The following is an 11,376-nucleotide window of genomic DNA, read 5'->3' on the forward strand; positions in this document are numbered from 1 at the left end:
CGGTGTGAGTAAATCCTCCCGCGCTTTCCTTAATGATGTTCTGACTGAATCTTCTGGCAAAAGGATCCGAAAGGAGGAAGCCGCTACCACGGACACCCTGAAAATGGCGTCCAGCAAACCGCCGGAGATGAACTACACGTGCGAGATATGCGGCCTGGAGGGCTTCAACGACGAGGAGATGCGCTCGCACATGGTGCAGTACCATCTCCAGGGCGCCGCCAACTGCCCGTTCTGCGACCTGGGCGAGATCTCGCCCACGGAGATGCTGGTCCACGTCAACAGCGCTCACTTGGATTACCTGACTCCGAGGTGTGTTAGACGGAATGGATAGAGTATCACTGTTCTTTCTAATTGTGCTTCTTACACGTTGCATCTCTCTGATATTAGAGGATGGAAATATAAGTTTATTTCAACTCGTATTATCACATTTATATAATGTTGTTAATATCATAAAAAAGTGGGATATCGAGTAGGTTAGTTCAACTTACTAAATTTTATTTTTACGAAAAGTATTATGGTCATATTAACAATTATCAGATTAAAAATCATATCAAATTACTATTAGAAAGTTAATACACTGAAGATTTTCCTAATGTCAATCAAACCATGATACTTATTTCGATTCTGCAACGTGCCCGTTATAAAAAGGCAGTCACAGCGTTTAATTTCCTGTCTGGCTTTATCCTCTTTTCTTCTAATAATAAACAAAAGTGATAATAATAAAACAGGTCAGTTATATTGCAAGTAAAAAGAAATTTATATTTCCAAAAACTCGAAAAGTCAGAATGTCTCGATAAGAATTCAATCTCGTAAAAGATATATAGTTAAAAGAATGTATTGGAAGAACGTGTAGTTAGAAGAATATGTCTAATTGATGTTGTTTAGCTTAATTAATCCTATTAAACGTAAAACTCGGCTGGAAATATCTATGTTTAGCCCAGGACCAGATTTATTCGCATGCGTCGCTCTTAATTGCGACATCTCCGATCAGCTAAAATCGCATCCCGGGTAAACCGCCCGCCATATCAGACATCGCACCTGGCAGAATCTAACAGACCCTCGGGTTTCGCCTTTTCAGGTCTCCCACCGTTTCGCTGTCTCTCGTGCTCCTTTGCGTCATTCGGTGGTACGCCCTCCATTCCATAAATCTCTATCTCGATATTGCTACGATTAGGCAATGAATTCGGTACCTTGTCTATCGCCTCCTTGTGTACCTGCATACAATGTACGCTAAGCCCTGGTCCAGTGTATAGTTTCTCGTGACAGATATGACATTCCAAGTATGCTTTACCTTCGGACGTTGAATGAGGATCTTCTCGTCCTCGAATTCACGGTTGCAGTACCGCACTCGACTGCTTCTTCTTCTTGCGGTCCATCTTCCCGCCGGATTACTTGTCGCTACTTCGGCGGTGACCGGGGTGACCCTGCTCCGCAAAACGATCCTTGACGTGCCGAGTATAGATATACGCGGCGCAGGAGGACTCGGCAATCGTCCACACACGCACTCACGCGAAAACCGATAATGCAAAACATTTTTAATTATGCATTATGCATAATTCTAAACACACAACACACACACACACACACGACACACACCGAAAAGAATGACTCCCGAAACTCCCGAAATAAACGAGATGTCACCACCAATCGATATCGTTCATTGGTGTGACTGTCGCGTAGAAATTTATATTTACCGACGCGCAGTAAATTGCTGTGAAAATAACCGGTAACGAAGTTTCCGCCAGTAAATTATCGGTAACGTCACCGGCATTTAATTTCCCGCCATAACAAGCCAGATGACTGGACCGAACGATTTAAAGTGCCTGTCAGTTGTCATCACGACAGTCGAAACCAATTTGACCAATTTGAACAGTACCAGTCAACAGCGTATCGTCATATCGTCAACAAAACATGTATAGGTGTACTCGCACGGATCTGAGGAGGTTGCAGAATCCACCTAGGCGAGATAAACGGGTTGGCGAAGCTGGATTGAAACCGCTGAAATTGTTCATGTGGCAAATGGCGAAGAAGCGACAGCGCGCCAAGGAGCGCGAGAGGGATTTGTTGACTGAAATGTAATACAAATTTTATAACACACAGACGCAGTACTTGGACAGTACTTGGCACAGTGTTCGCGGCATTTATATCTGTGCGCGCTCGTGCATAAATATTGTTTTGCACGCTGTATTGCTCCAGTGAAAACAAAGATCGACGCTGACCCTGTTGTTTGTATACTTGCAGCACCCCGGAGAATGATTTGATGGCGTTTATCGACGACGACTCGCTGATGGACGAGCACAATAGACGGGACGAGTGCCGGGCACTCTCGCCGTCCATGTCTCTGCGACCACCTCATCTGCAGAACGGCTGGGGCTGCAGCTCTCTGGGGCAGCGGGTCAAGCAGCAGCAACAGCAGCAGCAGCAGCAGCAGTTGTCGTCGAGGAAGCCGGATGTCCAAGTGGCGAATCCCAACGTGAATAACAATAACAACAATAACAACAGTAACAATGCCAATGCGGGTAACGGATACAACCTGTTTAGACTGTACTCGATGTGAGAATACAAATGTGTAAATTAACGCACGGCTTCCTCTTGTTCAGTACTGGAAGGTGCGGCGGGTCAAGGTTCACCGCTGCGTTCAGGCCTAAATCTGCAACTGCGCTCGCACGCTTCCCCGAAACTTCCAGTGCAGGAGTGCCCGATGTGCCCGTACAGTTCCGACAGTCCGCTGAGGCTGGAAGAGCATATCAATCGCCAACACTTTGATCTCACCTCACCGTCCTTCCCGCCGGACTCGCCGCCGTCGCGGGACGGAGTCTTCAACTGCCCCCTTTGCGTTACGTCGTTTCCGAATTCTTCTGATCTTGAGTTACATGTCAATATCGAGCACAAAGATATACTTAGGTACGACGCATCCACTTGCAATATTTAACGTAGCGTTCCCTGATAACTGCCAACGATAGAAAATGATAAAAAACTTTTTATTGTTTTTAATATTGTTAGTGAATCGTTTATTTTCTTATTTAGATCTAAAGCGATAGAAACCGATAAGATACGATTGAAAACGATACAGATATTGCCGTTTTTAATCGTTTTCTATCGGAAATGGTTACCAGGGTTTCGAGATAACAGTGAATTAATAGCGCAACTATACGATAAATAAATTAAACGATTATTTATTTTCGTTAGCCCCGCAAACGGAACCAGCTCGCAATCCGATACGGCTACCGTCGGTAGCGACTCTACGCCTGCCTGTCCGGTATGTCTTAGTACATTATTTAAAAATAATGACGACCTAATGGCACACATCGAAGAGCACTTCAGCAAGAAGAGCACGCCGTCGCCAGTGACGCCGGACGTGTCGACCGATCGTCTCCTAGCGAAGGATATGGAGAGGAGAGAAAAGGAAGTGAGAAAACTGCGCGAACAGCGCGAATTCGAGATGCTGAGAGCGCAGTACGGTATGGATAATCAGGGTAACTTTAGAGAACAGAGTGTCACCAATATGCAGCGGGCTGTGTATGCGGGCGAGATGACGGTGGCCGATTTCTTCGAGAGACAAATCGAGCTAAGAGTCGCCGAGAGTAGCGGTATCGACGACGGCAGTTCTTGTACACGCGGTAAGTACGATTTATAATGTCTTGTGTGCAAAAAGAGTCCAGTTCTACCCGAGAATCTTCACAACATTATTTATTCTCTTGCAGGGCTGGTCCCGAAAGTACGAGCCATTAGTCAGGCTTGCAGTAACGTAGTGAATACCTGGATGTGTTCCACTGTGGACCATTACGCATCGACCTACGGCGATAAGGGCTGGGGCTGCGGTTACAGAAACATGCAGATGCTAATCTCGTCTCTCTTGCAGCACACAGGCTACAACGATCTAGTTTACAAAGCGTGGAGCTCAGGGGCCGGCGGGAACAGCTCAACGGAGAATCCCCTGCGCAGCTCTATGCCATCGATCTCAAGATTGCAGAAGATGATCGAATGGGCGTGGGCGCAGGGCTTTGATATTCAGGGCGCGGAGCAGCTCGGCGGTAAACTCGTTAACACTAGGAAGTGGATCGGCGCCACGGAGGTATTCACGCTGCTGTCTAGTTTGAGGATAAAGTAAGTTCCATGATCGCGATCGGTCGCCAAGTCATACGACGCACACTTTTCTCTCCCTGACTTCGTACAGGTGTCAGCTGGTGGACTTTCATAGACCTACCAGCGCGGATGGCGGCCATCCCGAGTTGTTCAACTGGGTCCTGCAATACTTTCAACGATGTGAAGAATTCAAGCCACCTCTTTATCTTCAACATCAAGGTAAACGTTTTTTCAGAAGTATCTTTCATCTTGTATCTTTCAGAAGTTAGCTAACACACTCAACGTTAATAAATTCAGGGCATAGCAGAACGATCATGGGTGTGGAACAGCTAAGGGACGGCTCCATAACCATGCTGGTGCTGGATCCGAGTCATAGTCCGGCGCAAATGACGCATTTCAATAGCACGAGTAGCGCGCCCGGCGCGATGAGACTCGTGCGGAAGTCCACCGCGGCAATGAAGGCCAGACAGTATCAAGTTGTGGCTGTAACCGGTACCATGGATACAGAAGCGCAGTACCAGGTAATATATAGACGTCTTTAAATAGCCCCTTTATTTATTAATAGTACGCACGACGCGTCTATTTCACTTCTCGTATTTCTTCTTTTTTTTTCAGCAAAGTAAAGTATTACGATCAATGCGAGTTCCTCAAGACAGGTGAGAGTTGCTGGTCCGAGAAATAATCAAGCCTCGGGCAAAGACTATAGACTACTGCCTCAAACCAATCTTATCCGACATCCTTGAAGTTACGTGACCGTGATGTCCTATGTTCTTCTATCGCTAGCAGACTTACTCCATTGTAGCATATTATACATAGTTGCAGATCATATTATTTAACAATATATTCTTGCATCTCTCTAGCCGTTAACGATGGACTGACTTCTTGAATCGTTGTGCCCGCGCGAAGCCTGTGACGCGGTGGACAATTTTGCGGAGCTAATATTTAAATATCAAAAGATGGCTCTTCGTCGCGTCGCGATTGTCGTTTTAAACACGTACGTAATTTTTTCCCGAACGGAGAAAGTTCTTAATCTTAAATTTGTCGTACTACGTGCGCGTAAATTTCCGCGAAGAAAATTATCAGATCGAAACAGGGACGAAAGGCCCCCGTGGGAAGATAGCGTTAAATCGACCGTCATTTCTTGTCCAAAATGTTCTGCTCAATTTTCGTCGCACCGAACAGGCTGTGCTAATCCTTAGTCGACCAATCGTCTTGTACCGATCGGTTGCACCATCGAAAAAGCCGTGGCAGAGCTTGGAAAACGAGACTTTTTCGTAGCTGTGATGCTGTTATCAATACGACGCTGATCACTCACATACGTCTAACTAACACACTCTTGGAAACGCTCCAGAATCAACACGGTGTTCCCAGCACTTGTCTCGTTCTACAATCCTACAATCTGTGACAAAGATTTCCATCAAAGCGTTGTCGACTTTTAGTCAATATAAAAAGTGCCGAGAGCCGTACGGTGTATACCTTACGACAAATTTTATATAACAATACGAAAGATATTCTTTGACGCATTTTGATTGCTAAAACGCTTCTATGAAAGAATCTGGAGTGTCTGCAAAAGTGACAAAAAAAATCGCATTTTCATATATTATATATATTATATACTATATATACATATACACATACACACACATATATATTACACATCTGCACACTCCGTTATATCGAATTTCACTTGCCCACACATAAAGTACAACTACTTTCATATTAATTAAAAATATTCTATTTAATTATCCAAACGACTTTAGGCTACTTATGTCATAGCTCGTAAGTCCAACGCAATGCTGTGAACGAGAAGATTAGATGAAAAAAAAGTCCATTTACTTGTTATTTATATTATACACTCGACGATTATGTGAGTTAGTAAAAATTCTTATTATTACTCTCTTATCATATTTCATAAATTGTACTGATATATTTAAGATCTATTTATTATAGTTAAAAAAAATATATTTGCGATCATTCTACGAGGACGCGATGCCTCGCGAGGACGTCGCGCCGTTGTTTTATAGCTTCGGTATTTATGGTGCACCAGTCAAATGTAAGTTTGTCTTTCAGCCCAGTGTAGGACCACGTCGCAATAACATTATTTACATTACTGACTGGCTGTAAAAACTGTCAAAAAAAAAAACCGATAAATTACAACTATATAGTACTGAAGATTTCGCCATATATCGATTTAAGAATCTGTTCATTATTTGGAGTGTTCAGGGAAACCAAGCTGTGGAATTGTTATGCAAGAGTAAAACCTTTGCATTAGCCACACATCAAATTAAAATATATGCTTTGTTAGAATTCCCAATACGGCTTCACTCCTTGATCTCTCTCGTCCTATTTGGTCCTATTCTAATGAATGCAAATAGTGCTGGGATATTTAAGACCGATAAATCGTGTTGAAAAGACGAGTATGATTTTTTTTTTTTATTTCTTACATATAGTTACATCATAACAGTCTACTTCATATTCCTCGAAGCTCATTCAGAATAAAATCAATTTATTCTGATTTAAACTCTTTTGTAGCTTTACATAATACTTTATTCTTTATCAAGTCTAAGAAGAAAATTATTTACAAAGACATATACATATAAACCATGTATAACCTGAGACTTCAAGATCCATTGACGAGTATGCTCTTTGCGACAAAGATGCCTTTGGTGTCAAAATATTTATAATATTATTCTTCTATATGTTAAATCCCATTGATCGCATACAAGTTTTATGCGCTTCTATGAGGTCGCCACAATTTTCCTCGCCCTTTTCTATAATACTGAAAAAAATCAGAGTTATAAATTAGACATAACTATATGATTTAAAATATTTTATGTATAAAATAATACTTCAGAAAAGTAAATATTAATTTTCTTTGATTATACATAATTTTACGCACAACCTTAGAATAGAATATACACAACTATCTAATGACTGTATTATTAATTAAAGTATTAATTACACAATTTTATTCAACACAAAATGAGATAGAAACATTTCTAACCTATACCGCACATTCTCGGTAAATGTTACTTGAATTATATTACATACCATGCGTCTCTCGCCTTCTTGGTTTCAGGACAGGCGCAGCAAGGTTTCAGTTTCTTCTTTTCTTCCGGCTTCGCTTCTACTTTCGCTGAAGCGTTACCCATTTTTATTAATTATAAGGAGAAACTCCGGCGTAAACCCGAATACCATCCAATTCCAATTATAATATATCAAACTATGGAAGAATTTATCCCATGTAGGTATTCATTATCGTCATTAGTGACTCATATTTTCACGAACAGATGGCGGCAGCAGGTAACTCGCGAGTCTCGCGACGCGACAGTCGACACGCGTGCGTAGAAACGTTTCTCTTCGGCAAAACGCCGTTTCCTTTTCCGTTTGGATCTGACTAAGGTTCGTGGCGTTTTTGTATAATTTTATAATATCCACGTTGCGCGTGTCAATCGTAAGATGCATTAATGTCACACGATCCCCGTAGAAATCTGCGGTGTTCGGTTGCGCGTCGCGATTCTATATAAATCGATTTCTCTCGCTAACGAGGTGATTTTCGTTGCAGCGTCAAAATGGTGCAGCGGCTAACCTATCGGCGACGCCTGTCGTACAACACAAAAAGCAACAGAAGGCGTGTGTAAGTATCTATGTAAATAATGGAAAATATTAATTCCAGGCGAGATACGTTGATTTCCGTTTGCAGCGAAGTTTTATTTTGATGATAGTAGCGTTGGTCGCGGTAAACAGTTTCAAGAGTTTGAGGTTATGTTTTGATCATTTGCTTCAAGCTGCATAAAATTCACGTACAATGGACAGTGAAAATCATTAGATAAATTGAATTATTGTTCACGTTAACATTTGTTTAACCATCATTATTGCGAATATTCAGTCTGCACTCTTCGGAGTATGTCACATTAGAGTGAATGTTTCTTGGTATAAATTAAATATTTAAAAATTATATATTATTAAGAACTGATTGAGGTAAATTCTTGTTTATAGTGTACGTACGCCAGGTGGCAAATTAGTCTACCAATATCTGAAGAAACCTAAGAAGATCCCAAGGTGTGGACAATGTAAGGATAAACTCAGGGGTATCCAGCCCGCGAGACCAATGGAACGTTCGCGTATGTGTAGACGTAAGAAGACTGTCAAGCGGGTTTACGGCGGAGTCCTGTGTCACAAGTGTGTAAAAGAAAGGTACGTATTTAACGAAAGCATGTTAAAATGCTTATATTTTAAATACTTCTTCACTAGATACAAGATGGAGAATTATTTGTTTTTAAAGTAGGATTAATCGTTACTTTAATATATAATAATGCAATAAGCATATAAAGTTTCGCATAACGAGCTTGCATATAATTTTCAGGATTGTGCGTGCGTTCTTAATCGAAGAGCAAAAGATCGTCTATAAGGTTATGAAAGCACAGCAGGCCTCGGCAAAGACGAAAAAGGCAGAGAAGTAATCTTGTGCTTTTTATTAATTAAATAAAACACATAATAAAATCCAAAAAAATCAGCAATTGCTAATATTATTATAGTATGTCGCATTTGTTGTACTATATTGACTTTGTCTTCGTAAACAAATTCCACAACTTATTTGAGAATAGACCTTTCTTAATTAAAAATCCTATATAAATTAAAAAATCCGTGAATCCATGAAACATATATATCATATCGTGCATCCTTTATCGTATGCAGTAAATAAAAGAGAATTATTCATCTGTTCTCATGTTCAATTGCTTGGATTTAAAGAATTGTATTTTTATTTTATTTTTTCATCACTTGACAGTTGTACAAGCTCAGCAGTTGTCTCTGTTGAATTCAGTAGTCAATATCTACATCAATTTAGGCGTACCATTTTTCTTACAACCACATTTTTGTTTGTGAATTTGTCTCATTTTCTCAATTAAATATGTGATACTCCTGTCTAATCAGTAATCTCCACTATATTACTACGACGGATAGTTTAAAGAATGATACATGGTAGGTTTTTTTTTAAGACTAGTTTTATCCCGTGTCTCCAACCGCCTTTTATTAGATTTTTTACACAAAACTTACATCCCAGTCCATAACTCTTTTTGCTTTGTACTATCTTTTCCCGAATTGTGTATTTATGCGTATAAATCCGCAGTAATGAACTAGAATCCGTAGCCTAAAGAATTATGTGGATCAATACTCCCTGCGGGTACGATCCCTCGTAAATATTAAACGCAGGTTAATGACAGGCACGCGGATGCGTGCGCATAGAAAGCACGTGGTGAACTCGCTCGTTCCGCCCGATGTGTGTACGTGGCTGCATTCGACAGGCGCACGTATCAATACAATATGCCTCGTAAAATTGATCACACGTAATTACCATGAATAAACACATATTTTGTAATTCTGCACAATTCAAATTTCGAATCGATTCCTAAACTTTAAAATGCCAGGATATAAAATAGTCCTCTCGGATAATATAAACTAAAATAATGATTATCGTTCGAATAAAATTGTTCATCAAAATGTTTCTTAATTCGATATTTTATTTTCGAGGTACTTGATATGGATTGTTAAAGAGTTTTTGGAGACTAAATTTGAGTAAATAAAAATTTTTCCATCCGTCTCGCGCGTGCTTGAAGAGAATACATCCATTTCTCAAATTCGCGAAATAGATAGCCAGAATCGCGTTTAGTGGTTTCGGACCGATGTTGCTGTTGCGTACGCGCGAGGGACTCGGTTAACACACGCCGCGTATGGACTGTATGGCGATATACTTGCAAGAACGCTTGTGATTTCGGGGGGAGGAAGAGGAGGAGAGCGATCCTGCGAACGACCGGCGACAGGTATTGTGTTGCCGATTATGGCAAAAGGGCTGCCCGCAAAACCCGTCCCGGCGGGGCCCGTTGCGAGTCTCGCTAGCCTCGGAGCGTTTTAACAAGTGCCTTATTTGTTGGGCACACGTATGGACATATATGTAGCCGGGGGATCGGGGCCCGGGACCGACTACGGTATCGGGTATACGCGTGCTATAGTTTCCACGGTGGTGAAGAAACACCGCGTCGCGTCGGCGTCCAGCGAGCGGTGAGAGCTGTTAAAGGCTTGTCACCTGAGAATGCGGACAGCGCGGCGAGCTGGCATTAAATACCTGGCGTGCTATGCTGCGCCTATCGTTTTACCGCGTCCTGAAAAATGTTACGGCTAGAACCCGCCGGAATTTGTTCGCCGTTCCCGCGGTCCCGCAATAAGAGCAACACTCTGCGACCAAATCGAAACGGCGAATACATAATTAGTATCTGTATTCTCAAATCTTTACGTTCTTTATGTATCTTTTACTTTTTCCGTTATTATATTTTGATGATAATTCCTTTGGACTAGCTGTGTTTTAAAAATTGATTATTTCTCAATAAAAATGCCCGGTTGACGTTAATTTTCAGCCGACATGAAGAAGCGACTGAAGTTAACATGTTTTGGGCGAATTAAATTTTTATATCGTTCCGCAATTAATTTCAATGATGGTCCCTTCAATATTTTTGTGAAAAGAAGCAATTTCTAAATTGCTCAAAGAATTTATTGTTAAAATACAATGGAAACGAGATATATTGTATTTAAATAGAATGAACGGTAGACAAATTTAATCGGCTCCGACTTTGTGGATAGAAGACAGAAAAAATTTAAACGCGAAATATTTATAACGCTTCGTTCGACGTGATCCTGAAAAGAGCCGCATTCTTCGTGGTATTTGTGATCGTCGAGCGATCTTTGCGATCTCGTCGATTCCGGAACGTGACCGGACAACTAGAACGCGAGCTCGTCGTTTCCTTTTCGAGTTAAAAAATTCCCGTCCGCAGCGGGTAGGATGAAAAGGAGTGCGGAGAATGGCGAGGATGGGTCTCGACGCGTAAAAAAACGGCGCGACGAAAAGTTAGATGCCACGAGGCTAATCCGATTTCACGGAACGGGCTTGGCGGCCCGTTCTCCAACCGTGATTTCGAGTTTTCCGCAGAATCTCTCTCACCGGTGCGCGCAAAACACCCTTCTCGAGGCCGTATCGAGAATATGATCGCTGCGGTTAGCCGACGTGGCCGGCGCGGCATTTCGTCTCGGTTCAATTGCCTCGGAATCGCTCGCTGCAACCACCGCAGCTGCGAGCTGCGAGTAGCAAGCGAGATTGGTACACCTACTCGTGCGCATTGCAATTTTCGATTCCCTCGAGCGTGCCGAGATGCATCGCGGCTATCAAGTTGAATCGTTCTCCGGCACCGAGACGCCGTACACGGCATTTACGACGGAAAGGGGAAATAATATTTTTTC

The 11,376-nt window shown here is 41.9% G+C and overlaps 2 protein-coding genes and 1 long non-coding RNA gene across 4 annotated transcripts; 2 read left to right on the plus strand and 1 right to left on the minus strand.

The window, feature by feature from the left end:
* The first annotated feature begins 30 nt into the window (after positions 1 to 30).
* LOC139822820 (zinc finger-containing ubiquitin peptidase 1) lies at positions 31 to 6,400 on the plus strand. Of its 2 annotated transcripts, none has more exons than XM_071794895.1 (8): positions 31 to 309; positions 2,242 to 2,519; positions 2,601 to 2,904; positions 3,190 to 3,620; positions 3,705 to 4,107; positions 4,178 to 4,305; positions 4,384 to 4,607; positions 4,702 to 6,400. In XM_071794895.1, the coding sequence occupies exons 1-8, from the start codon at positions 104 to 106 to the stop codon at positions 4,744 to 4,746; spliced, it is 2,019 nt and encodes a 672-aa protein (XP_071650996.1). In that variant the 5' UTR covers positions 31 to 103; the 3' UTR covers positions 4,747 to 6,400. The 2 variants fall into 2 exon arrangements, with proteins under 2 accessions (XP_071650996.1, XP_071650997.1); XM_071794896.1 differs by lacking the exon at positions 31 to 309 and adding an exon at positions 1,912 to 2,075.
* A 175-nt stretch (positions 6,401 to 6,575) lies between these two features.
* LOC139822826 (uncharacterized) lies at positions 6,576 to 7,294 on the minus strand. Its single transcript, XR_011734606.1, has 2 exons — positions 7,138 to 7,294; positions 6,576 to 6,865 (listed from the first exon to the last, which is right to left on the minus strand). It is a non-coding gene; the product is annotated as an uncharacterized lncRNA (long non-coding RNA).
* Positions 7,295 to 7,404: 110 nt separating this feature from the next.
* On the plus strand, positions 7,405 to 8,690 carry LOC139822825 (large ribosomal subunit protein eL34). Its single transcript, XM_071794914.1, has 4 exons — positions 7,405 to 7,488; positions 7,652 to 7,723; positions 8,086 to 8,283; positions 8,453 to 8,690. Exons 2-4 carry the CDS (start codon positions 7,659 to 7,661, stop codon positions 8,547 to 8,549), a joined length of 360 nt encoding a protein of 119 aa, XP_071651015.1. The 5' UTR covers positions 7,405 to 7,488; positions 7,652 to 7,658; the 3' UTR covers positions 8,550 to 8,690.
* The last annotated feature ends 2,686 nt before the right edge of the window (positions 8,691 to 11,376 follow it).

Source organism: Temnothorax longispinosus, chromosome 12 (genome assembly GCF_030848805.1).
Source record: "Temnothorax longispinosus isolate EJ_2023e chromosome 12, Tlon_JGU_v1, whole genome shotgun sequence".
Taxonomy (NCBI): Eukaryota; Metazoa; Arthropoda; class Insecta; order Hymenoptera; family Formicidae; genus Temnothorax; species Temnothorax longispinosus.

What these genes read in the sequence shown, in the direction of transcription:
- LOC139822825 (XM_071794914.1), top strand. Translation starts at nt 7,659, where the DNA reads ATGGTGCAGCGGCTAACCTATCGGCGACGCCTGTCGTACAACACAAAA. An exon ending in AAAAGCAACAGAAGGCGTGT is followed by an intron (nt 7,724 to 8,085) that starts GTAAGTATCTAT and finishes TCTTGTTTATAG; the next exon opens with TGTACGTACGCCAGGTGGCA. An exon ending in CACAAGTGTGTAAAAGAAAG is followed by an intron (nt 8,284 to 8,452) that starts GTACGTATTTAA and finishes TATAATTTTCAG; the next exon opens with GATTGTGCGTGCGTTCTTAA.
- LOC139822820 (XM_071794895.1), top strand. Translation starts at nt 104, where the DNA reads ATGGCGTCCAGCAAACCGCCGGAGATGAACTACACGTGCGAGATATGC. An exon ending in TTGGATTACCTGACTCCGAG is followed by an intron (nt 310 to 2,241) that starts GTGTGTTAGACG and finishes GTATACTTGCAG; the next exon opens with CACCCCGGAGAATGATTTGA. An exon ending in ATACAGAAGCGCAGTACCAG is followed by an intron (nt 4,608 to 4,701) that starts GTAATATATAGA and finishes TTTTTTTTTCAG; the next exon opens with CAAAGTAAAGTATTACGATC.